The sequence below is a fragment of the Chenopodium album genome, chromosome 22 (assembly GCF_948465745.1).
Source record: "Chenopodium album chromosome 22, dcCheAlbu1.1, whole genome shotgun sequence".
Taxonomy (NCBI): domain Eukaryota; kingdom Viridiplantae; phylum Streptophyta; class Magnoliopsida; order Caryophyllales; family Amaranthaceae; genus Chenopodium; species Chenopodium album.
The window spans coordinates 12630671-12656344 of NC_137855.1; the positions used below are offsets into that span (position 1 = coordinate 12630671).

At 33.1% G+C, this 25674-nt stretch overlaps 1 protein-coding gene across 2 annotated transcripts; it reads right to left on the bottom strand.

Moving 5' to 3' along the window:
* Positions 1 to 1773: 1773 nt before the first annotated feature.
* LOC145605507 (autophagy protein 5-like) lies at positions 1774 to 19291 on the bottom strand. 2 transcript variants are annotated; one of them, XM_081661572.1, is made up of 8 exons: positions 19054 to 19291; positions 9670 to 9794; positions 8527 to 8593; positions 7862 to 7951; positions 6709 to 6796; positions 5120 to 5260; positions 3164 to 3295; positions 1774 to 2468 (listed from the first exon to the last, which is right to left on the bottom strand). In XM_081661572.1, exons 1-8 carry the CDS (start codon positions 19165 to 19167, stop codon positions 2143 to 2145), a joined length of 1083 nt encoding a protein of 360 aa, XP_081517698.1. In that variant the 5' UTR covers positions 19168 to 19291; the 3' UTR covers positions 1774 to 2142. The 2 variants fall into 2 exon arrangements, with proteins under 2 accessions (XP_081517698.1, XP_081517699.1); XM_081661573.1 differs by lacking the exon at positions 5120 to 5260 and having other exon boundaries at positions 1777 to 2468; positions 19054 to 19289.
* Positions 19292 to 25674: the final 6383 nt, after the last annotated feature.

Genomic DNA, 25674 nt, shown 5'->3' on the forward strand with positions numbered 1-25674 from the left:
AAGCTTATGTAAGGAAGATACATTGTGATATAAAACAAAAAGAAAGAGATGTAAAACAAAAAGATACCTAAAGAAACAAAAAGAAAAGCAACTTCAATTCTTCCTATATATTCTTAAATATATAAGTACATGAATAAAATATAATATTATACAAACAAAGCCTCTTCGTTCTTTTGCTCTTTTTTCTCTGTTGTTATATCTTATTAACTAGTTTTATTTTATTTCGTGATAATATATACAGTATGATTCTTGTTATCGTTCACTTGAAGCTCTCTCAACTCGCTTTCTCTCTCTAAAAAAAACACACATTATTGTATGTTCGTTGATCCCATGCTTGAGTTATGTCCTTTGGTATTATTATGGAATCTACCAAAGGTATGACTTAGCTTAGCCACGTGGTTATGTTTGTACTCGATCGTCGTCTTTAGCTCTCTGTGATCGAATTCAGATCTTTTATCCCTCAGATGATCTGCTAAAGAGTTCTTTTTGCATTCATTCACACAGATTTATATGACTAATGTGTACTCTTGATGATGTTAAAAGTAACATGAGTCTACGTAATTGTAAACATGAAAGACTGTTAATTTGGCTCTTTTTGTCCTGCTACACTCTTTCCTTTATCCAAAATATATCTTATGTTTGCAGTATCAGATTTTATATTAGATTGCCGACACTTTAGTATCATCATATCTAGGTGATAATTAAACATTCGTATAAGATAAAATATATGATATTAATTAGCTCGAATCGGGTTTGTTAATTAATCTCTTTTTGTCTGTAAATCTGTAATAATCACGAGGAGCTAACATTGTTGTAAAGACATTACCTAGTTAGCCAAAGATAAGCGTAGGATATGGTGATATATGCTTGTATAGCTTACGTCTTACGAATGCATGTAATCATAATGTAATTGGCCTGGTTCTTCCTTCAATAATATACAAATATATCCTAACTCTGCGACAAATATTATCGTAAACTATAAAATCTATCGGATACTATTAAAGAAAAACAGTATTACAACAAACACAAACTAAAACAAGAACACATAACAACCTACCCACACTAAGTTTGGGGTTATGTATTTCCTAACATGTACATGATTCAGGATTTTGTTGCATTTGGTTATGGTCTTACGTTTAATTCAAATTGAACTCAAGTCGAGTTTTGGACATTTTCGGATTGATTTCGAAGTTTAACTTGGTTAAAATTTGATTTTGATTATATAAGTCATGAACAATTCATTATTCTCACTTGCAATGTTTCTAATTCATGCTAGTTGCATATATATTGCCTGTGAAGTATAAAATTAAAAAAAAAATAAGACAATAGTACGAAGTATATAACATTTGTATGATAAAGTATTTGGTAATTGTTTTTTGTAAGAGATCAGAATTGAGAAAGCACATTTGTTTGATTAACGTGGGTGTTTTTTTTTTTGGCGGGGAGCCAGGGAAGAAATGAGAGGGTTGTATTGCCTGGTGGTACAACCGTCGTATGAGATAATTTCCAGGAGAGGACGAGGGGAGAGTTAATTGCTCATCTGTTTAATTGCTTTCCCAAGCAAGCCGTAAGTAAGTGTTTCAATGCCTCTTTCAGCTTTATTAAAGAAACACCTTGAGATAATTCTTTTCCCTGTAATTTTTTTTAGTAAGGGGTAGGACCATTTCACGCAGAGAATTTTAGTGGGATGTAAATATCTTGAAAATCACACTGCACAAAAAAAAAAAAAAAAAAAAAAAAAAAAAAAAAAAAAGGACTCTTAATGTATAGCTATACAATACACAACTTGTACGGTTAACTGGCTATATTTAGCAAACACGTATACGAATCAGAGAGCTATACAAGGTCGGCTCGTATAGCACCTTCAGTTCTTAACCTTGTCATTTGATTCAACCCTCGTTTTCTCAAGTGCATCATGCAAACGATACATGGAAGAAAGGGAAGTCTTTAACGGGAAACCATCTAAGTAAAAGAAGGTTACTTTGTTATGTACAGACTATTGTGCTTTACAGATTGCATACGTAAACAAAGAATGCAAGGGTGCGCAAACTAAATAAACCAACGTGGAAAACCACCAGGCCAGCTAAGTGACATATACAGAAGCTAACCAGTCTATGTAAAGCAACGCTTGTATGGCAAAGGCTAGTGATGGATCAAATACACACATATGTGAAGGTAGTGATCTGGGTTCATTAGATTGTTGACTACCCAAGAGAAAGGGATCTCGGGTTTTGGCTTGATACCTTGAATTCGAATGAGCTTGATCTCAGCACTTTCTGATGATTGTTTGGCCTCAGTACGTTCACTGACTGATATAGTCACCTCTTCTGTAATTTTTGTGTCACCAGCATCTTCTGGATGCACGTCTTGAACCTCCTCTTTAATTGTTTTCTCACCGTTGAGTGTCCCTTCTCCAAAATACTCTGGCAGGAGAGTCTTCATAGCATCAGTTAAAGTAAAGCATTTTCCTGCAATGATTCACATTTTGAGTATTTCGTCTCCAGGAAAAAGGACATCTCAGTAGCCATTACATACACGACTATAAATTATTCTACTGATATAAAAGATCAGAAAACCAAGCAAAGGCCCATCAAAGAAAGTCTCTAAGCATCTCAGCAATGTCTGATGGTAGTCAGTTTTCAGTTATACTCCAAGTATATTGCATAGCAATTGGCGTCTATATAGTCAAATGCAGAACCATGGTGAACAACCAAGTCAACAGTTCCCCATTAAGTGCTTAATCAGACTTTGTCAAGAACTGCGTGATTTCAATATCAGCACAAATAAAATATTCAAAACCATTGTAACATTTTTATGTTCAGTAAAAATGCAAGAAAGCTCAAATGCTCTCTTCATAATTCAAAGGAGAACTCAACCTAATAGTATCAAATGAATGATATTGTCATTTGCTGGTAATATCACAGAGTTGCCAAACATGACATGGGAAACAGAAACAGAAAATAAACTGTCTGAGAGCATGCAGTACAACTTGTAGCATTAACTTATTAGACATCCTAAATGACCACATCACCAGACAATTAGAGTTTTATCGTCTTAAGAGAATAACAGGTATTTAAACTTAAAAGGAAAGGGGCTGGTCAGGATTCAAGAATCTGATCTACTAGTAATGTCCTTAATTTAAAGACATGAAATTTATACTGACCTTCATCTTTATTGAGTCCAACGGGTCTGTTTATGTAAGAAATTTTGTCCCAGCTGTCAATCTCAGGAGCCTTTTCCATGTCATCAAACATCTCGGTGAAAATCCTAACATACAACCGCACTGGAATCCTACCTGCCATAATAGGTCAAACATGGCTTTTGAAATTGTACCAGAGAGGTAAATAGTGACTAACAACAAAAAAATTCAGACAGAAGGAACAAAGAAAAGAGAAATTTATCCAAAAGGTACCATAAATCTCAATTCATCCGTTTTCATACTATCTGGCACTAGAACAATTTATACTCAATATAGTATGTTATGTATATCAATGCAACATTTCCTGCAATTTATGCAATACTTTTGCCAGTTTTTAACATTAATGCAACAATTATCCACATTATACATGTGTGTAGCCTCTAAGACTCTTTTAAGGGAATGCAAAATGTAGAACTTGGTGAAAGGGAATTTACCCTGAAAAGGACAAATTTCAAATTACTTGAAGTTAGCATAACATATACCAATTGCCCAAACAAGGGCACAGAAATCTCAATGAAGATTTTGAAGCAGCCTTTAATGAAGAAAAGTACTTTAGTAAAACAGTTTCCTATGGAACATGAGTGTATTAGTCATTTCTCAATGTGTGCTATGATATTTAAGGGAGGGTCAACTTAGTTGCAGTATGATCTAGTGGCTTGGGTAATAACTTAATAAGCTTGAAGACAAGAGAGAATCATGATGAACGTTGATGAGACTTCTCGTTAAGTTTTAATTTGTATTTTGGAAGGGTGAAAGTCTCTCGAACGCTTATGCTCATCGGTTATACGGTTACTTATTCACATTTTCAGATCATTAATCATAAGCACCGTCATTATGCATTAAATCAACATCACTAAGGGCCTGTTCTCATTGACTGAACTCAGTTGAACTCAACTGAACTGAGCTGAGCTGAGCTGAGCTGAGCTGAAATGAATATTTTATAAGAGAAGGAAAGTAGGAGCTGAGCTGAATTGAACTGAACTGAATTGAATTGAATTGAATTTCAACGTAAGAGAACAGGCCCTAAATAGGTCAAATTATGTCAGTTCATAAACAAGTTGTGGGTCACTTTATGTGATCCCTCATTTGTAAACAGCAACAGTTTCTTAATTAAACCTACTCAGAAACCACAGCCGGCATCAATGGATAATGTTAAGACTTTCAAGTCTTGAATGGTTGTTAGCATGTATATTTGAACATGGGTCTAAGAAATCGTTCTGTTCACTTTCAGGTTTTCCTCATCTGAATTTTCTAAGCTCAGGTCTGATTTATATTTATGATCTAACTCATTTTCCTAATATTGTATAATCTCTCTGAAATTTTCTGATCTAGCCTGATCTAATCTGGTTTCAACAAGAATAAGTAATAAGAACAAGGTAAAGAGAACTAAGTCTTCATGGAAGTAACTATACAGCTAAATCTGGGCTGAAATATCTGCTCTGACCATGTTAAAAGCATCCACTTGCCTACCAACATGCATCAATTACTGCCATTTTCTTAGATAATTACCAAAAAAAAAAATTGATGTTTAGGACATTGCTCTGGACAGTAAGCGTGAAATTTTGGTAGAGAATCCTTGGTGAATATGATTTTGTGTTCATTTAATAATCATCTGTAGGCTCATGAATGACCATCATCATTTGTCTCCAAAGTTGTCAGTGATAACTGTTTTTTTTTTTCCTCCTAACTTAGCTATGTCTAAAAGGTGGAAAATATAAGAAAGGAGATCCAACTTCCTTGACAAGTTTGTTTGGCTCTCTGTTTAACTACAGAGGGTCAAAAGCAGAAGTCATGCAAGTAAGTTCAGGAAAGTTATATGATGCACTAGGAAAGTAGGGATGATCCCTTATGGAGTCGTAAGAGTTTGTGTATAGATAATACAATTTGAAAATTATAGGCAGGCTTGAAGTATAGAACTACCTGTTTTGGCAAGTCCGGGATTATCTGTATAACCAGTATCAGATGAGGATTTTAATGATGGATACAGTTTTGCTGTGTAATCATCTTCAATGGCTCCTAGCTTCAGCTTTAATGTCACCTTGAGGAAGGACTCCAGATTGCCTGATACAACCAGATAGGTAAACTATTGATGCACAAGCACAAATTCTGAATGAGTTAGAAGACAATAAGCTCAAAAGAGAAAAAAAAAAAAAAAAAAAAAAAAAAAAAAAGCAAAATCCGGAGATAAAAGCGATCAGAAGAAGGGCCTATTATAAAAATTGTTCTTTGATTGAGTTCTAAAAAACCTTTCAGGTATGAAATCTAATGAAAAACAGAGAGGAGGGGTCCCAGTCAAAGTCAAAAAGCCACAAGTCCCTTGTACAGTCTGCATCTAGCATCAGCAGATCAGCTCTTGAGACAGCATTTAAGTATGGTGTTTAAATTTTTGACATAAATTTCCATGCCCTGGGAGGTAGCAAGTGCAAAAAAGCCACTTAAAGTAGCTTTCAGCAGAGAAGAGAGATATAACTTCCAAGAAAATCCTAAAATGAGAAACATTCAATCTAAATCCTAAAATTATCGCATTTGTTCACACTAGAATCCTAAGTCCTAACCACATAATTACAATTACAACTTTCACCAAATTTATTTCTAAATGAACCAATTAGATTTGCCTACAATTTTTAGATAAATATCCAGGCCAGCGGCAAAGATGCTGGAAAAGACATGGCGCAGAAACACATACAAATAAAAAATCTAAAGACAGTAATAAAAATGACCCCATCCCCAATCATAAGGATCGACAAGCCCAATTCAAACAATATGTTGAGCTTACCAGATCATAATTTTTTAAAAAAAAATAAAAAATAAAAAATAAAAAAAAGGTAGCTTTTAAGTCGAAATAGCCCTAGATGATATTAGGGTTAGATCATCAGGACTGTTGCTTACCGGTAATGGTAAATGAGAAAGGGGACATATCCATGGGACCAATCACTCACCTATGTCTCAATTGTAATAGCAGCAGTAATAATATGAACATTGTGGCACAGCAGAAGAAGCCTACTCACTTGTAAATTTACACAGTAAACACCTAAAACTCATCATCAGTCCATTTCTTTGTACAAATAGATTCATATGGGATTTTGGATACTACAAAGGCCATGAAAAAAATCTACAGATCACTACAAGCCTGTGCAGGAAAGAACAATACTTTTTTTCCAATTCAGGAAATTGAATGTTTTATTCTGCCACAAATGAAAATGCTCTCACAGTGAAGAAGGCTAAAAGTGGGTGGAAAAGTGCAAAAGTTGGTCTGGACAATGCTGGAGCATAGAACTAACAATTTAAGATGAGGTGCCTCTCTTCTATGTAAATGTGGAAGACTATAGGTAGCTAACTTGTTTTCAAAAACAACAGCCTACGGTAAGCTTTGCTCATGATACTCATCTATTATATATCACTGCTACCACAATCTGACAACATCTTTTCTAATGTGCTCCCACAAAAGATTTAAATCCATATGCAGCTATATAGATGTTTGTCTAAATTTAATGAATAAGCAATCTCACCATTTGAAACAGAGCGCCATAAATCCAACTGATCGGACTGTGACATGTTCATTACATTCTTGCAGTTTCCATTAATTATGTAGGCAGCCTGAAAAGACAGACAGACATCAATTATATGATGTACTTACAGCAATCAAGCTTAACAACAATGAAATTTCAAATGTAGAGGTAGAAATAGAAAACAGAAGGTGTTGCCAATCTAAAGTCTAAACCTGGAGAGTGAATTTACAATACAATACCTGTGAGCTTTTCAGTCAGTAAAATTAAAAATCTTAGGTTGGCATATTGCAAAACCCTTGACATTAATATTATTACACTTAAGCACCAATGAATCAAGGATTTCAATCAGATAGCTATTGCCTTGTCAAATTGGCATGCAAGAGCCAGCTAGGCAAATACATAATAATTTCTTCATTCTTTTATAATTGCGATAATTGGAGTTTCACGCATACATGCACAACTTTAACTATTAAAATCTTTAAGTAAATTAATAATTATAAAGATTTGATATTATGAAAATAAACATCAAGATTAATCTAACAAGACCCCACAAGATTGTATTTTCACTTACAAAGATATCAAAATATAAAGTCATACGATTGTATGTGAATAGTGTCAAAATTCAATTGTTGTGATAATAAAAGAACGGGGAAGTATATTTTTGCCATATGCAAGGCTGCTGAACATCCCTCAATTCAGTGTCCGAGAGGATACATGGTTCCGGCAGATTATTTCATACATTTGAAAAGAAATAAGATATGAATTGTAAATGGAAGAGACAATTCATGATCAGAGAAGGTTATGTTTGATATGCCTTTGTTGTTTGTTCAATAATTTCATAGGTATATATTGGACCATATGGAACTTGTTGAACCACTAGGGTAACACATGCTAGAGGTCATCAAGCTTTATTGACTTGCATTGGTGACAGATAAGAAGATTGTGAGCACAACCAGTGGAAGTGGAGAAGGGAGCATTAATAAGATAGCACAAGTACACTGCAAATGATACCAGCAGTGATAGTCAACATGCATTATTTCCAGTCAACAAGCACAAGTGACAATAACAGAAGATGACCTTCACAAGGAGACATGTACATAGAATATACATGTCATATAGCCGCAAAATGTAGTTTTTGGTCCGTGCAATTTACCTCTTTCAGAGAATTGATAAAGCTCCACTTAACAGCATCTTCACCTTCACAAGGAGTTAGTGTATTACTCGGATAACCTCTAAAATGAACCTGTATATAGTACATAAAGTTAAATGCTAAGTAAAGAAGTGATTCACTACAATGCAAAAAAGATACACAACATTACTTAGTAGGCATTCCATTTGAACATACAAGTATACAGAAAATGACCTAATAAGGTAGAAAAACATGTGATTGATAAGGACTCTTTGTTTCTTTGTTAAAAAAAGCTAAATTCAGGCCATAAGCAAAACTAATGTCATCAACATGCCATCATAAACTCATAAGTCATCATTTAACCTCTCTACAAAATTTTCCCTGCAGAATTTAGCCACAGACTAAACATTTCAATAAGTTACTAGAAGACAATAAATCCTTACAAAAAGTGCTCGAGGTGACAGCAGACAAGTGTAGAATATGAAACATACCATTCATCAGTTAAAACTATGACACAATAATGACCAAATGCAACTTATGCTTCCCTAATTGAAAACATCACATATATATTCCTTGATTTCCAACAGATACACTTAGCATTATACATACTAAATACAGCCAAAATTAACAAATAACACGACATGTTCAGTTGCATTCATAATTTTAAGAAGATCAACCAACACTTATACCGTAAGGTTCCAAGGTCTCTCAGGCTCCGCACACAAAAGATCGAAAAGAACGCCCGTTGGTATATACCTGTACAAGAAACACAACCATGGTGAAAAATCCAAATTTGATATAGAAAGATGAATACAAGAAAAGATGATTTTAAAAATGCCCCCTATGTACAAATATAGGTCATAAATGCCCTAAAAACGTTTAGACTCCAGAAAATTCGATCAATGAACATAGTCACTGCAAAAACAAGGGGGACAATGTAGCCCACAACTATATTCCAGTTGACTCGACATCTCATACTGATCTTGGTAGGGTGTACCTTATGTGAGTTATGTCATACATCACTGCAAATACAGGCTAGGGTGTCAGATATGCTAGTCTCATGGTATACTGATAGCAAAACATGGGAACATATACAGCAATGAAAAATTCCAAGGATATGAGAAAGCACATCACTTTTAGCATTGACAATTTGATAATTAAGGCACACAAGGGAGAAGTCATGTTTCACACTTTCACACTCCCTAACTAATTAACACTCATTAGAAGCATTTAATAATGGATCCTCCAGTTTTTAGGAAAGTATTCGGTAATGCTTGAATGATGATATGCAGCTACAGTGAACTACCCTCAACCCATAACAGGTGTTTTATAAATGACTATACCTCATATCTTAAGATGTCGCTGCATCTTTCATGTTTGGTAGCTTGATTACGATGAAATTCATGTGCTCACTCTTGCAATTTTTAAGCTGCGCAAGTGCTGTGTCAACATGATTGTGTAATTTATTTACTAACATACAAAAGACTTAATTAAAGTTGAGGTATGTTTATTTATTTGAGCCATAATGTAGAAAATTAATTAATAACTCGTGAGTTGTAGACTTGTAGAGACTAGAGATAGCTGAAACACTTAAGCTGGTTGACAGTTCAAGAATTTAGATTTCATCCATTTCTTGCAATTGTTCAAGTGGATTAGGGGTGCTTTTTTTTTTGCCAAGCATAACATTGTTTAAAACATCTCCTTCAGGAATAAAAGAAAGCAGGGTATAAGAAAACACGTAAAACAGATCCATCAGAGCTTGAATTCATGAGTATAATGATTATGCTATTCAACGTAAAAATCTAGCATTCACAGCAAGACCAGAACTTTACCATTTCAGGGGCAATCCTTTGTACTCGAACCAAATTGTATCATCCCCTGGAGGAAGTGAGCTGCTGAAGAGGGGTTTAATTTGAGATGCTAGCAGTGGAAGATAACCTATTCGTGGCGCTAACAACTGTAATACCAAAACAACCAGCATACATCAATAGTCCCTTCACGGAAAAAAAAAAAAAAAAAAAAAAAAAAAGGAAATCTGCTGTTATGTTTAAAACGAAGAGAGCCCTGTTAAGGAAAATAAAAGAAATTTAAAAATTATATTAAAAAAAAAAAAAGGAAAGAAAAGAAATAGCTCTTGGAAGCTCACTCCGTAAGAAAAAGAAAAATTACAAGGAATAAAATTTGTGAATTTTGACACATCAAACATTCCCTTCACTATACATACTCTGACACTCACTCAGTCACTCTATCTCAATAGAGCCTCACTTTTAATTATTGTGGAATCTAACATATGGGAGATGGAAAAAGAAATATATTCAATACAAAATAACAAGACATTGATCTTTGTGAGGAAGAAGCAAATGGTGGGAATAAAACATACTTTTTGCTCCATTGATCCTATTTCCTTCCTTAAGTCCTCAAATTAAAACAAAATTCTAATTTCATATAAGCTCCAGGAGACTGATCTTAATTTTCATTGCTTTCCCATTTCAAAATCTAAAGAAGATTCTCCACGTGATACCTAAAAGTAACCATATCACATGCAAAAGGCATACTACATTCTCATCTTTTTGCAGTTGCAACATACCCTTACCTTAAATTAATCAAACAAATAAACATTGAGTCCTAGAATTTGATGATATTAAGTCATAGCTACTCTTCTTGTGATTGTGATGATACCATTATCAGAATTTCTCTCTACACCAAAAAAAAAAAAAAAAAAAAAAAAAAAAAAAAAAAAAAATTAAAAAAAAATCAGCTGCTGGAGCTATTTCTAAGGTTGATCGCATATACTAAAAACTTTATTACTTCACACATGAAGCCTTAGTTACTTCACAAAACAAGCATCCCTGCTCTTGAGACCAAATTAACATCTTATTATAGAAGAGATCAAATTAAAATTAGTTGAGCACCGAGTCACAACTAAGGAAAACTAACATCACAAACTAGCATTCAAATACTTGATGGTTCAATGCCTGTCGTTCATTCCATAGCAAAATTAATCAATGAGGTAGCACCAACATCAATTTTCTACTTAGGCTATGCTAGTATGAGAGTTATGAATAAGGAGGCAACATAAATCAATAAAAACTAATATAGGTGGTCAAAGGGCAAAGGTGGAGCTAGTAGTGGTGTCGTGCTCAGAGTGTGGTTAGCAGAAAATGGAAGAATATAATGCCCCTATTTGGGGAGGAATTCTTGGTCTCAAGTAGGTAGAGACCAAGGTGGTCTCTAGTAAGGTTATTTTCGTAATTTAACGAAAAGTAAAAAAGACAAAAAAAAAAAAAAAAAAAAAAAAAAAAAAAACCTTATCTGTGAGTACCAACGATATATATATAGATAATACCATCCCGAGTAATTTCAAAATACCATCCTACAACGTGTTGGTATCATCATAGTACTGCGGTTGGTATCATATTAAACAAATATTATTGTTGGTATAAGTGGCTTTATAGTTGGGATCCTAATTAAAACTTTGTTGGTATCTAGCTGCGTTCGATTGGTATCAGAGCCATACTATTAAAAGCTAAAATTAGGTTGTAATTAATTAAGTAAAACTGGAGAATACTAGACCTTCTACTGAGTGTAAAAAGCCTAATTTTAAGCATTACTATCATATTCCAGAAAATTCTAATAATCTTGGCCAGTTCTTAATTATATTGTAGATCAAATTGGTGAGCTTAAAGTAGAAGTTGGTAGCGTACATTGTCGTTGCATGAGCAGTGAGCATAAGCTATTAACAGAAATATCAGAGATTAATAAAAATTTAAGTGAGCTAAAAGAACAAGTTAAACAAGTACAACTTGCTTTAACAAACGAGGTTAGACATCAGTTTAACAAAGAAGTATCACCTAGTAAGGAAAAGATTGTTCCATATAAATATAAATATCCTTTTCAAAATCTAGATAAAAATAAGAAGTTTACTGTATCACTTCCTAAAAGACCTATTAGTAATCAAGAAAAGAACCAAGAGACTAAAGATGAGCCATCATCTTCAGGAGAAAACACTTGAAGAATTACAAGTCTTATTCGATAAGGAAGAAGACCCTAATAAGCTTAACGAAATCATGAATTTAATTTCTAAAAAAGGGATTTCTTCTATAGAAGAAAATAATTATGTTACTTTAGAAGAAGACCTATATCAACAAATGGGATTAATGAAGTTAAATGATCTGGATTTTCTACCCATAGAAGTAGTCCAACAAAAGATTGAAAATAAACTAGGTAAAAGAGTAATGGATAATAATGATGTGGGAGAAGAAATTATTGATGAAAACATTAACGTAAATAATGTTATCCAAAGACCTAGATATCAAGGAGAAGGAAGTTGCACATGACCAAGATACATACCAGGGAAAACTACCCGGTTTAGTGTCAAGGTTATGCCAAACCAAATTCCTAAACAAGAAGAAGTAACTCTTGAACCCATAAGTCAAACTGAATATAAGCTTAAGTTAGACGGAGTAAGAGATAGACAAAATGTTTTAGATCAGTGCAAAAAGAGCATGAGTAGTGTACTCAACCTAAACACTGACTGGACTTCTGAGAATTTCTTAAATTATATCGAACATAGTTTTTATGGTTGTGTAGAAGATTGGTATGATGGTATAGATGAAGAAGTCAAAGCTACATTAAGAACTAGTGAATCTCCTACTAGAATGTTTAGGCAGTTATGTCAATTCATTGAGTTAGAATTCATTGGTCCAAGAGCTGATCCTAATGAAAAACGAATAGAATATCAAAGAAAGTTAAGTAATTTGTCCATCTGTAATATGAAATATGTTGAGAGTTACATTATGGAGTTTGAGACATATTATTATAAAATTGGAGAAAATGAGACAAATCTTGGAATGTTCTATGATAAATTACCAAGTCCCCTGAATGAAGAAATTAGTGAAAAATATCAAGAATGGAAAGAAAAATTTTTAGCTAGGGATGCCCTAGGAAATAGAATTGTCTTTTTAAGAAAATGGATTGAAAAGAAATGTAGAGAAGTTGCATGAACTCAACAAATGAAGAGACAATTTCTCACTTGTTGGGATTTCCCAAATAACTATGGATGTGAAAGAAAAAACTATAATAAGAGAAGGAACTATAAGAAAAATAAATTTGACAAATCAAGAGGAGAAACCTATAAAAAGAAGTACTATAAACATAAATATAGAAAACCAAGTAGGTTTTTCAGAAAAGCAACATATTGTCCTGAGAAAAAGAAAACATGCAAGTGTTGGTCTTGTGGAGAATTAGGACATTATGCTAATGAATGTAAGAAAGCTAATCATAAATTAATGGAAGCTTTAGGTAGTTGGGATTACATAGAAATACCAGAAGACGAGGCTTTAGAATTGGCTTTAAGTAATAATAAAGGAATAGTTGAAATAATAGAAGAAGAAAATGAGTATAATGAAGAACCTGAAGACAGTGAGTTTGAAGATGAAAATTACGAAGAAATAAATAATATGATGGAAGGAGAAGAAGTAGAAAACTCAGAATCAGATGACAGTGATGAGGAAAAAAGCAAAATGACTATAGGTCAATTAAAAAGAGCTGAATACTCATTTGAAGATAATGACCTAGACCAGAAAAACAAAGAAAGCTGGAATTTTCCTCAGATTACTAAGGATAAAATATTTAAACTTCTTTCTTTAAAACAAGAACTAAATATGTATGTGAAGAAATGGAAGGAAGTATAGTAATCGAAGATTGTGAACAAAAAGCAGCTGAAATTAACATCATAAACTGGAAAAGTATTAAAAAACATAAAGAAAAAGGAAATTATAGTTACATTTGTATTGGTGTAGTACAAGTATACATAACTCCTTTACAAGACTTTGGCAAAGATGTTAAGTGCTTAAGTTTTATTTGTGATATTAGACATCAAGAATTTTATGATCAAATAATCAGTGGTATCACATGTAATTTAAGTCAAGGAACGGTAAGCTACATATGTGAACCTAGATATTATGTGAGCTTAGAAGACTCATTTGCGTCTAAGTTTTTAGCTATCAAACTACTAACAGAAGGAGTAAAAATGCATAAAGGAACACGACCCATACAATTAAGATGGAAGGTGGTTTATAAGTTGGTAAACACTATAGACTCATCTTTTAAAAAACAAATAGTCGATGCTCAGAAGTATGAGCAAGGAGGAGGCCCTAAGAAGAAAATTACACCTATAAAAGTAAATCCTAATGAAATCGAAATTGAAAAAACTTAGGAAGAATTCTTTATGAATCCTGCAGTTAGTAATAGATCAAGTAAAATGTTAATTGATGAATCAGGGTTACTTCATATTGGAGTAGCTATGAAACCTAAGATACAGAGAAATATGAGTCTTAGAACACCAAGTCTAAGTAGACAAAACTCAACGATTATAAAATTGAAAAAACAATGTGATGAGAAGCCAGAAGAAGATGAAGAAGAAATATTAGTTCTACTAAAGAAACTAAATGAAAAATATGAGAGTAAAAAGGCTTTAAAATAACCTGCAAGGCATAGCATTGATATGGGATCATGTTCTAGTTTTGAGTTAAATGAAGATTTAAATAATCCTATTGATAAAAGGAAAGTAATTGGATATAAGACTAAAACTGTGAGTGAACCAGTATATGAAGATGAAGTTAATATGCAAATGGAAGCTTGTAATGAAGTAACCAGTACTAATCCTAATAGCATTTATATTCCAATTGATATATGCATTGAAGATTATAATAAATATAAATTATGTGCGTATATTGATAGTGGTTGCTCTACATGTTTTGGAAAAAGATCATTATTTCCAGAATTCTTATGGAAAAAGGCTAAAAATCCTATGCAAGTTAGAATCGCTAATAATAGTGTCATGATGCATACGGAGATAATTGAAGATTTAAAAATAGAAATTGGAGGAGTTCAATGTGTTATTCCTATTTTATGGGCAACTGATCAGCCAAGTCATGATATGATAATAGGAAATAACTTTCAAAGGTTATACTCCCCATGCACTCAAACTATTGATCAGATAATCTTTACTATTAATGGTCATTCTGTTCCTATACAAAAAATATCAAAGGCTTATACCCATCAGCGAGCGTGGTGATAGGGTTACACCTACACAACGAGAGGTTGCACTTAGAATTTCTGAGTGTGAATCATCATTAATAGATCAAATTAATAAGCAACAAGAAAAGTTATGTGAAAAATTATATTCAACAAATCCTTTAGAGCATTGGGAAAGGGATAAAGCATTTGCTAAGATAACTTTAACAAATCCTAATAAGATTATCAGAGTAAGACAAATGGTTTATACCTACCAAGATATATTAGAATTCGATAAGAAAATAAAAGAATTGTTGAATAAGAAGTTAATTAGGAATAGCAAGAGTCCTCATAACAGTCCAGCGTTCATGGTTAGAAACCATGCAGAAGAAAAACGAGGTAAAGCTAGAATAGTCATTAATTATAAACAACTAAATGACAATACTGTTTTTGATGGCTACTATATTCCCAATAAAACTGTGTTATTTAATAGAATACAAGGAGCCACATGGTTTTCTAAAATGGATTGTAAGAGCGGTTATTGGCAAATTAAAATGGAAGAAGAAAGCATTCCATTAACTGCATTTAGTGCCCCTCAAGGGCATTACGAATGGTTAGTAATGCCTTTTGGATTAAAAAATGCTCCACAAATATTTCAGAGAAGAATGGATAATATTTTTAGAAAACTTAATCATTGTTGCTTGGTTTACATAGATGATATTTTAATCTTCTCAAAGGATTTAGAACAGCATAAGAATGATCTTAAAGCTGTAACTCAAAAATGTGCTGAACATGGAATAATTCTTGGAAAAGATAAATGTGTATATGCTAAACAAGAAATTGAGTTTCTAGGATTAGAAATTAAAGCAGGACAAATAATATTGCAAAAGCATATCCTAGAAAAGATTGAAAAATTTCCTGATAAAATTGAAGATAGAAAACAACTAGAAAGATTTCTTGGATGTTTAACTTATGCTTCTGATTTCATAGAAAATCTTGCTCTATTAAGAAAACCATTACAACAAAAACTCAAGAAAGAATTAACTTGGAGCTGGAAGGATTGTGATTCTAAAATTGTTCAAAATTTAAAAGCTATGTGTAAAGATCTTCCTGTACTAACACTACCTATCAGTGAAGATGATTTAATCCTTGAAACAGATGCTAGTAATGAGCACTGGAGCGCTGTGTTAAAAATAAAAGAAGGAGAAAAACTTTGCAGATATAGCAGTGGAAGTTTTAATAAAGCTGAGTTAAATTATCCTCCAATGCAAAAGGAAATCCTTGCAGTTATTAGAGGGATCGAGAAGTTCTTAATCTTCTTAGCCCCTAAACAGTTCTTAATAAGAACAGATTGCAAAGGCATACTCGGTTTTGTTAAAAAGAATTTGTCTAATATGCAAGCGCAAGGGAGACTCCTGCGTTGGCAATTATGGCTTAACCAATTCTCTTTTACTGTTGAACATATACAGGGAACAAAGAATTCTTTAGCAGACAGCTTGACCAGAGAGTTAGCTAATGTCGTCCAAGAAGCTCAAGACTACACAAAAACCTCCTGCATACCAACTTCAAAAGATGGATGTAGAGAGGAAAACTCTCATTGATGAGACCGAAAAGGCAATGGAGCGGGTTTCACCCTCCAGTTGGGCCTTAATGCAAGGCTTAATCATATCAGCAAAACAACGCTCACGAGATGGTTTAATTAAGGGTTGCCATCGGCAGTCCAGAGGTTATTGATGTTCGAAATAACAATTATGTTATTTCAGCTCATTCCTGATGTACGAAATATAATATTAAATAAAATAAGAGATAACGATTTTAGGACATGGTACGAGTTGGTGGTCACAAGGTCCAGTAAATTCTTTGATGTTCGAGATCTATGGGGAGATAGGATAGAGTTTTCCAAAAACTCTAAAGTTGCATCAGTGCGACTCTATCCATATCCTCTTGATAAGAATGCTCCATTCATTGATATACATTACAAGGCTTGGGATTATGGGATGGTACACGATTTCTATGAATTCCCTACTCCTAATGACTCTTTCTTCCAAAGACTCACGAAGTTCCAACAGTATGCGTTCAACAGGGTTCGAAAATATTGTGGTGACAAAAAGGATGAGTTTCAGCTAAGTGTAAAGGTGCAATGTGCTAATATCGAAGTTAAGGAAGGAAAAGTTAGTCCTCCGCATTACTTGATAATGTTTGGAAGAATAAGGTGTTGCAAAGATCCCATACTAATTCGTCAGAAGACTGTTAGAAATCCAACTGAAGCCAGAGCACTGGGATTTTTCTACATTTCACAATATCTTAACGATTTTATAAAAAGGAAAGGAATTCCTCTTGTCATGTTTCATGTTGGTAACACTACAATTGTGGCGCCAAACGAGATGAAAGAATATTTAGTAGATGGCATAAACAACACCGAGTCAATCTACAAATATTTAGAAGATATTGAAAGTGGAAAGTTTCTGTCATTTGAAGGCCATGAGTATCTGTTTGAAGCATTCATGAGTTGGGATGAGGAGTATGCAGCCAAATGTGTTGCAGACCTTTGCAGAGAGAATCCTATGTATGAAGACAGTAAAGATAGTGAGGGAGGCCTACAAGAAATAATGATGGATGAAATTATAAAGGCTTGAGCCCACACCAGCAATAATGCAAGGAATCTTCACTGTAGCCACGTTTTACTAATGGTTTCTGTTTCAAAATATCTCTGTAAAAAGTAATGGTGTAGAATTGCTTGGTAGGAATCCTATGTAACTTTGTTTCCCTATATAAAGGGACTTAGGCAAAGAAGTGAAGGCAGAGTTGGAAGAGTTAGCTAGAGAATTACTCTGAAAATAATAGAGAGTCCTCTAGAGAAAAATATTCACCTTAAGAGACAGATTGGTTCTCCATTTCTCTTAAAGTAGAGAAAACTCTAGTTCAGCTTATATCTGTTTAAGCTTTCAGTTTGTGTGTGCGTTGTAAGATATGAGTGTTGTAATCTTTTCAATTTAAATAAAAGTTTCGTTCAAGAAGGGAACGTTATCCCCTTGAACCTTATATATCAAATGAGTTACCTTTCTGTTTAAATATATCCATCATAAACACGGTAAGGATTGTTTAGTTAGATATTACGGTCTAAGGTAGGAAACGAAATAGATCTGTGGTGAGCATGATCTAAGGAAGACAGGGTTGGGGTTAGCTACCTTGGTAAAGCCGGAAGCTCAGAACGCCGGAGGTTCCATTGTCGACTAGGTTCAGGTATTGGTCAAAGCTCTCTAGTTAAATAATAATTATTGCGAAGCATGGTGGGCTATTAAACTGTTAAAATAACTTATTTTGATGTATAAGTAGTAGACTAGTGATAACTAGTACCGTTAAAAGTCATTAATCAAGAAACAAGTAAACATTAGTTGATATCATACTATATATAAGTTTGTAAGTACCAGTAAGGTGTTCGTTGGTATTAAAAAGGTGTTAGATAGTATCAAAAGTAATACCATCTAAGAGTTCGTAGGTATCAAAAATGAATACCATCTAAGCCTACCTTGGCTATTGTTGGTATACCATCCACTTTGAAACCAGAACCAAACCACTAAAGACAAAAGTGTCGGTAAAAGTACACTTGGTCCCCACTTGGTAGAGACCAAAGTGGTATCAAGTAGGTTTAGAAATCCTCCTATTTGGGAGTACATTACTGCTAGATCATGAGATAAGAAAGCCTATTAAACCCTTTCAAACATAATCGACATAGTAGTTTGCCTACTAAAGTAGCGCCACAATTGTAAATTATGATTACCCCTAAATGATTTTCCTCACTCCAAGCATTGCCTTATACGAAGTAAGAAACAGTTTAAGTCTGTATTCGAGTCGACGCCACAACATAAAATCACCAAATGAGAATGCCCAGCCTACCATAACTGGCAACAACTTATTAACATCGATTTGTTTTGCACAAATTAGTATCAACAATTCTAGCATAGACCCAACAAGACCAAACAAGCAACAATTGCATTAATAAATTTTACAACAAACAAAACCAAGATTCAAATTACAATCAAACTAACAACTAGAACTAAACCCAACAAGAACATAACTTGGAATTAATGCGATCATATGAATAAAATTGCAAAAAGAAAACCCAAAATCAAACTAAAAACAAAAAACCCAGAAGAAATTATAAGTGAATAATGAAAGAAATGAAGAAGAATGCAAACCAGAACTGGGGGAGGAGGAGGAAGAGTGGCGACTTCAGAATCATGGAGATGAATTTGAAGGGGAATTGCTCCTTTCCAAACATACTTGAGTGCTTCTGTTCCTTCATTACCCATCTTTCTGTTTGACTCAATTTCGGAATTTCTCAATTGCCCCAATTATACCGCAAACACGAAAAGATTGCGATTGATCTCCCGTTGAGAAAATGAAAATTATAAAATTGCTTATGATGGGGGAATTAGCAATGTGCGTGCAGCCGTGCAGTCCATTTGAGTTAACGGGTCAGGTTCAGTCAAGTCAAAATAAAAAATAAAAAATTGCTAACGACGGTTCAATTAGCAATGTGTGCGCAGCCGTGCAGTCCATTTGAGTTAACGGGTCAGGTTCAGTCAAGTCAAAATAAAAAATAAAAAAAAATTGTAACTCAAAATATGATAAATGGGTCAAATCAGGTTGAGTTTGGGTTGGGTCGAGTTCTTTCTTAGTAACCAATAACCATGTCAGGTTTGGATCGGGATAGGTCAGTAATTGACAACTTTAACTTGTGTACAATACGAGTGTCTCACTATTTGAAAGAACATAGGTGAAGTATTAAGAACATTTTATTTGGCTCAAATAAACCCTAAGGGCAATGCATATTACAAATGGAGAGAGATTTGAACCAGTAACCTATCGTATATTTGTACGTAAGCCCTAGCATTAACCAATAGCAAATTACAAATGGGAATGAGGGAATTTGAACTTGTGACCTATCATTCTTACCCACTAGCAAAGTACTTAGCCACTAGTAAAATACAAATGTGGGGCGAGGGGATCTTAACCTGTGACCTCAATCTTCACCATTAACAAATTACAAATGGGGGATGAGGGGATTTGAACATGTAACCTATCGTACATAGACCCTCAATCTTAACCACTGAAGCAAGACCTCAATAATAAAGTATTAACAACATGAATCGAATAGCACACTCCTTTCTTGTTTACCATGTTGTAGAAGTTGAAAATTCAAGGAATGTATACTGGACAATTTGATCCATGCTCGATTGGGCAAGCAGACAAGCATGCAACCAAAAATAGCCTTGTTATTTTTGGAGCATTTACACACCTCCGAACGATTTCCAACTTATTTTATTGATAAGTAAGAGATGTAAGAGAGAAGTTTTTTTTTCGCAAAGATAATATTAATAGGTGCAAAATTTTATTGAAAAAAAGATATGTGAGAGGGAAAAAATTAATACCCAAGTACAAACAAACAAAAAAAAAGTGATTAAGGCCTATTCATTTCGCCTTATTTTTTCAAAACTGAAATTTAATTTACGAAACTGAAATTATTTTTAGACTTAAATTAATATTTCTTTGAATTTTTTTTTTCTACTAATTCTCTATTATGTATTTTTTTTAAAAAAAAAGTTAATGATTTTTACTGAACTGAATTTGTTTTTTTTTTATTGAATTGATCTAATTTTTACTAAACTAACATTATTTTTAGTGCATACTCCATATTATTATTTGAGAAGGTATTGTGTGAGGCTTGCCTCACCAATAGGGATGGCAATTTAATCCAAGTTCAATTCGAATCCGATCCGATTCGAAGGAAAAAGTCTGATCCGAATCCGTTTAAAATTGGACCGAGTCCGAATCCGATAAAATAGATCCGAATCCGAATAGGAGGCGGATCGGACTTGGACCCTACGCAAAGTCCGGTAGAGTCCGATCCGAGTCCGAATCCGAGAGTATGAACATATGCTTTATAACTAGGGACAATTGTTTGCTTGTGTTTGTAGTAAAATTTTGTTATGTAACTAAGTTTATAATTTAAATATGTTATGTTTATACTTTACTTGGTATGACAATACAAACAATTATAGGTATATGACATTATAAAAAAAATTATAAAAAAAAAAAATATTCGGCTCATTTTGGAGGTTCGTATAAACGGAGCGGATTCAGATTCGAAAATTACGAGTCGGATCGGATTCAGACTCGGTTTTTTCAAACGCGAGTCCAGGGTCCGTTTACTAAACGGATCGAATTCAGATTTAGCTACATCCGACTCGAATCCGATCTGTTGTCATTCCTACTCACCAATAGTTTGGTGAGTCAAGCTTTCAAAAACAACAATCCCTGTTTGTAGATGATATCTTATAACCAATATAGGATTTCATTAAGCCTATACATGATATCATGGAACCAATAGAGGATATCATTGAACAAACAGATGATATCATCTTTATATGATATTATATATATACACAGTAGATGATATTATCAAGGATAATATCATGGAACCAATAGAGGATATCATAGAATCAATATAGGATTATCATAGATACAATAGATGATATCATATAACCAATAAAGGATATCATGCATCTAACAAACTAATAGAGGATATCATCTAGCCTACAAATGATATCACATAACCATTAGAGGATATATATCATCCAACCTATAAAGGATATCATCTAGTTTATAAATGATATTATCTATGCGATGGATGATATCATCCAACTTATAGATGACATCATAGAACCAATAGAGGATATACATAATATCATGAACCTATATATTAAAGGATATCATTGAACTCATAGAGGATATCATTGAACTAATATGAGATATCATCCAGACAATGGATGCTATTATCCAAATTATAGAGTATATCATCCAAATTATTATACATGATATAATCTAGACAATATAATTTATTTTATAAAAATAATTAAAAGGTCAATAATAGAGGAACCACCATTGAAGGTCCCCTACTAAGCTCATGGGTATTACATAATATGCTCATTTCTCAACCAAAATACATGCATTTGTTATCAAAACGCTCACAATTCAACATACAATCACATAGGAGAATTGATCTCAACAATTATACACAACACAAGAAAGCCCAAAATTGATTTTTTTTGGGCATTTTTTGAAAAATCCAAAAATTTCAAGCAATTATCAAGCCAATTTAAGCATAAATCATGGACAAATATAATCAACAATCTTTATTTTCTCTATCCTCTTTAATTCTCTTAAACTTTCTCTCTTCCTCCATGGATGACATCTTTTATCCCGATGAGTTTCTCGCCGTCGACGATACCAATCTAACCATTGTTAAGGTTTAATTATCAAGTGTGCTAAAAATAGAAAGAGGAGAGAGAAAATGCGGAAGAAGATGAGAGAGTGTTTGCGAAAGGGTTAAGGTGGACTGACCAATGTTTGGGTGAGGCAATACTTTGTTTTATTATTTTTGACGTGAACATGACCGAGCCTAAGTGAGGAGCATGAGATCGGAGAGAGATCTTATGAGTAATAACATTAAAATAGACTAGTTTGCCACAATTGAAAGTACAATACTTTAAAACCAAAACACAAACTTTTTAAATAATCGAATGTATATTAAACATTATATATCCGATAATATCTTAAAATGATCAAAGATTAAATTTAGTTTTTATTAAGGCAATTGTTAATCAAATCTGCGATGTATTTAGTTTTAAAGTGTGTACTTGTGGTGGAATTTTTAATTTCTTAGGAATTATATGAAAGTGTCATTTAACTATATTTTATTAATGAAATCCTTTTTCTTCTGGTAAAAAATAAATATTATACTTGTATATAATGCTCTATTGACAAAGTTCTATTATGTAAGTAAAGAGAAATTCCCTCAAAAAATGCTCTATTGTCCTTAAAAAAAAAAGTAAAGAAAAATTAAAATTCATAGAGTGATGGTGAATAAAATGCTTTTATAAAACTTATCACATTGCCCCTTTTCATTAAAACAATCAAGTTAGACCATGTTTAATTTACCTTATTTCAACACATTATAACTTATTTCAGATCTGAAAAAATAAGTTCAAAACAGATCAGATCAGAAAAAATAAATTATGAACATACTTTATCGTTTTATGTGCGATTTTTTTATCGCTAAGTATCTTTAATTTCATAATAAAAAAAATTACGAAAATTACATATCAATAAAATACACATTGTTTATTTTTTTTTTAATTTTTTTTTTTATTTACAGGTTGCAAGAAATTTGATTAATTGAGCAAAGCACGATCACAAGAAACAGCGGCAGAGGCACATGGAGGGATATCTTCCATCCATACCCTCATAACATCATAGTCTCTACTACAATTGGCTAAACACATGTGTCACCCTATTTCCCCTCCTTCCCACATGAGAAAAACTACAAGAAAAACAAAGAGAAGCAAGATGAACAATATCTTTAACAATCAGACCGAAAACAGGTAAAGTCACAAATGTCCTTGGATAGATGGTTAAACAATTTGAGGTTATCCACTTCCAATATGACTCGATTGAAACCGGACTCCATGGCGATGCGGAGAGTGTGTCTGGCAGCCATAGCTTCCGCAATGTCAACCTCGAAGCTTCCTTGAAGCAAGATGCAAGTGGTAGCCATAATGTCCCCTGTAAAATCTCTTATGACGCCCCCGAGCTCAGTGGTAAAGTCACTAAATGCACATTGTTAAGAATCTAACAAAATCATATTTGATGTATCTTCTCTAGATTAGCACTAGGTTAGGTCCCATGCCATGCACGGTAATTTTCAATAACTATATTTAAAATTATAAAATTAACATTATAATATTTTCGTATGTTACATACATTCATATCAATTGAATGCTTGGCAAGAAAAAATCACACTAAGAACCATTAACATGTGTCGTCTTTAGCAAGTATTATTGAAGTTTTCATAGAGTGCTAATTGATTGAAATTCATAAATTATTCAAGAAAATAACAAAAGTATCATTTGTTGATTTAATATTCACATTCCATTATTTAAGCTTGTAACTTCTATTACATAATGAAAAAAAATCAGGAAAAAAAATTATACTTCGTATACTCTTGTTGTAATAAAAGTATATTGTACATATTTATATCTTCCAAGGGAAATAGTCCATAGCAAATGATGTTAAGAATAACGGCGCCTTTTTGGTGCAGCAGGCCACATGGTGCGGCCTGCTGCCATGTCAGCGAAAATAACGGAGTCCAACTCGCGCAAAACGAGATTGAAAATCACGCGCTACCTAAACTAAATGAGTACAAAAAAGACGCGCAAAAATCCCAAAACCCTAAAACCCAGATCGCTCATTTATTGCGGCGAAACCCATTCTTCCAGAAGGGTGACAAAAACGAAGAAAATTCGATCTGAAATTCAAACATATTTTTTTTCCAGAAATTCAAGAAGAACAATGGCAGAAGAATTACCTGATTCGCAAGAATCAATAGAGATAGAGGAAATTGAAGATTCATTGATGAATCTCAAAATCCAAACCAATAATAAGGTATTGGATCTGGAAGATGAACACATTGAAGAATTTGATGTCAACAATGACATACAAGGTAAAATCTACATTGTATTTATCATTTAATAAGTAAAAAATATGAATGAACAAGTAATTCTATGAACAAGTAACCCGGAAATAAAATAGGGTTTAACAAGTAACCAATATAATATTGTGTGGTTACAAGTAATACAAATACACCATAATAAACCTCTATAATATACTAGGATTACAAGTAACCCCTATAATAAATGTGTAATAACAAAAAACAAGTAACCTATATAAACATTATGATTACCAGTAACCAGTATAATATACTACAATTACCAGTAACCCATAGTCCCTTATAATATACTAGAAAAAACAAGTAACCCCTATATTATACTACTAAAAACAAGTAATCTCTATAATATACTAGTAAAAACAAGTAACCCCTAATTATATACTATGATTACGAGTAACCCTGATTCACTATAACAAGTAACTCTAAGACAAAAAACAAGTAACCTATATAAACATTATGATTACTAGTAACCAGTATAATATACTACGATTACCAGTAACCCTTAGTCCCTTATAATATACTAGAAAAAAACAAGTAACCCCTATAATATACTGGTAAAAACAAGTAATCTCTATAATATACTAGTAAAAACAAGTAACCCCTGATTATATACTATGATTACAAGTAACCCTGATTCACTATAACTACTAACCCTAGTGGTTTCTAACAAGTAACACCTATAATATACTAGTAAAAACAAGTAACCTCTATAATATACTAGTAAAGACAAGTAACCCCTGTTAATATACTAGGATTACAAGTAACCATTATTCACTATAACAAGTAACCCCTGATTATATCATTATTAAGACAAAAATTTTAACAAGTAACTCTAATTTAAAAAGCTTACAAGTAACCCTATTGTACTCTAACAAGTAACTGCATATAATTTCATCAATAACTAACAACAAGAAAATCTACTTTAAAATCTTATAAGTAACCCTACTGATTTCTAAAAAGTAACCCCTTATTATATACTAGTGTTACAAGTAACCCTGATTCACTATAACAAGTAACCCTAGTGGTTTCTAACAAGTAACACCTATAATATATAAGTAAAAACAAGTAACATGTAACCTCTATAATATACTAGTAAAGACAAGTAACCCCTGTTTATATACTAGTAAATACAAGTAACCCTGGTTCACTATAACAAGTAACCCCTGTTTATATCATTAATAACTAACAAGTAACTCCCTTGACAAAAATTGTAACAACAAGTAACTCTAAATTAAAAAGCTTACAAGTA

What these genes read in the sequence shown, in the direction of transcription:
- LOC145605507 (XM_081661572.1), bottom strand. Translation starts at nt 19,167, where the DNA reads ATGGGTAATGAAGGAACAGAAGCACTCAAGTATGTTTGGAAAGGAGCA. An exon ending in AGAGACCTTGGAACCTTACG is followed by an intron (nt 7,952 to 8,526) that starts GTATAAGTGTTG and finishes TACTATATACAG; the next exon opens with GTTCATTTTAGAGGTTATCC. An exon ending in TCCCGGACTTGCCAAAACAG is followed by an intron (nt 3,296 to 5,119) that starts GTAGTTCTATAC and finishes CTATTATGGCAG; the next exon opens with GTAGGATTCCAGTGCGGTTG.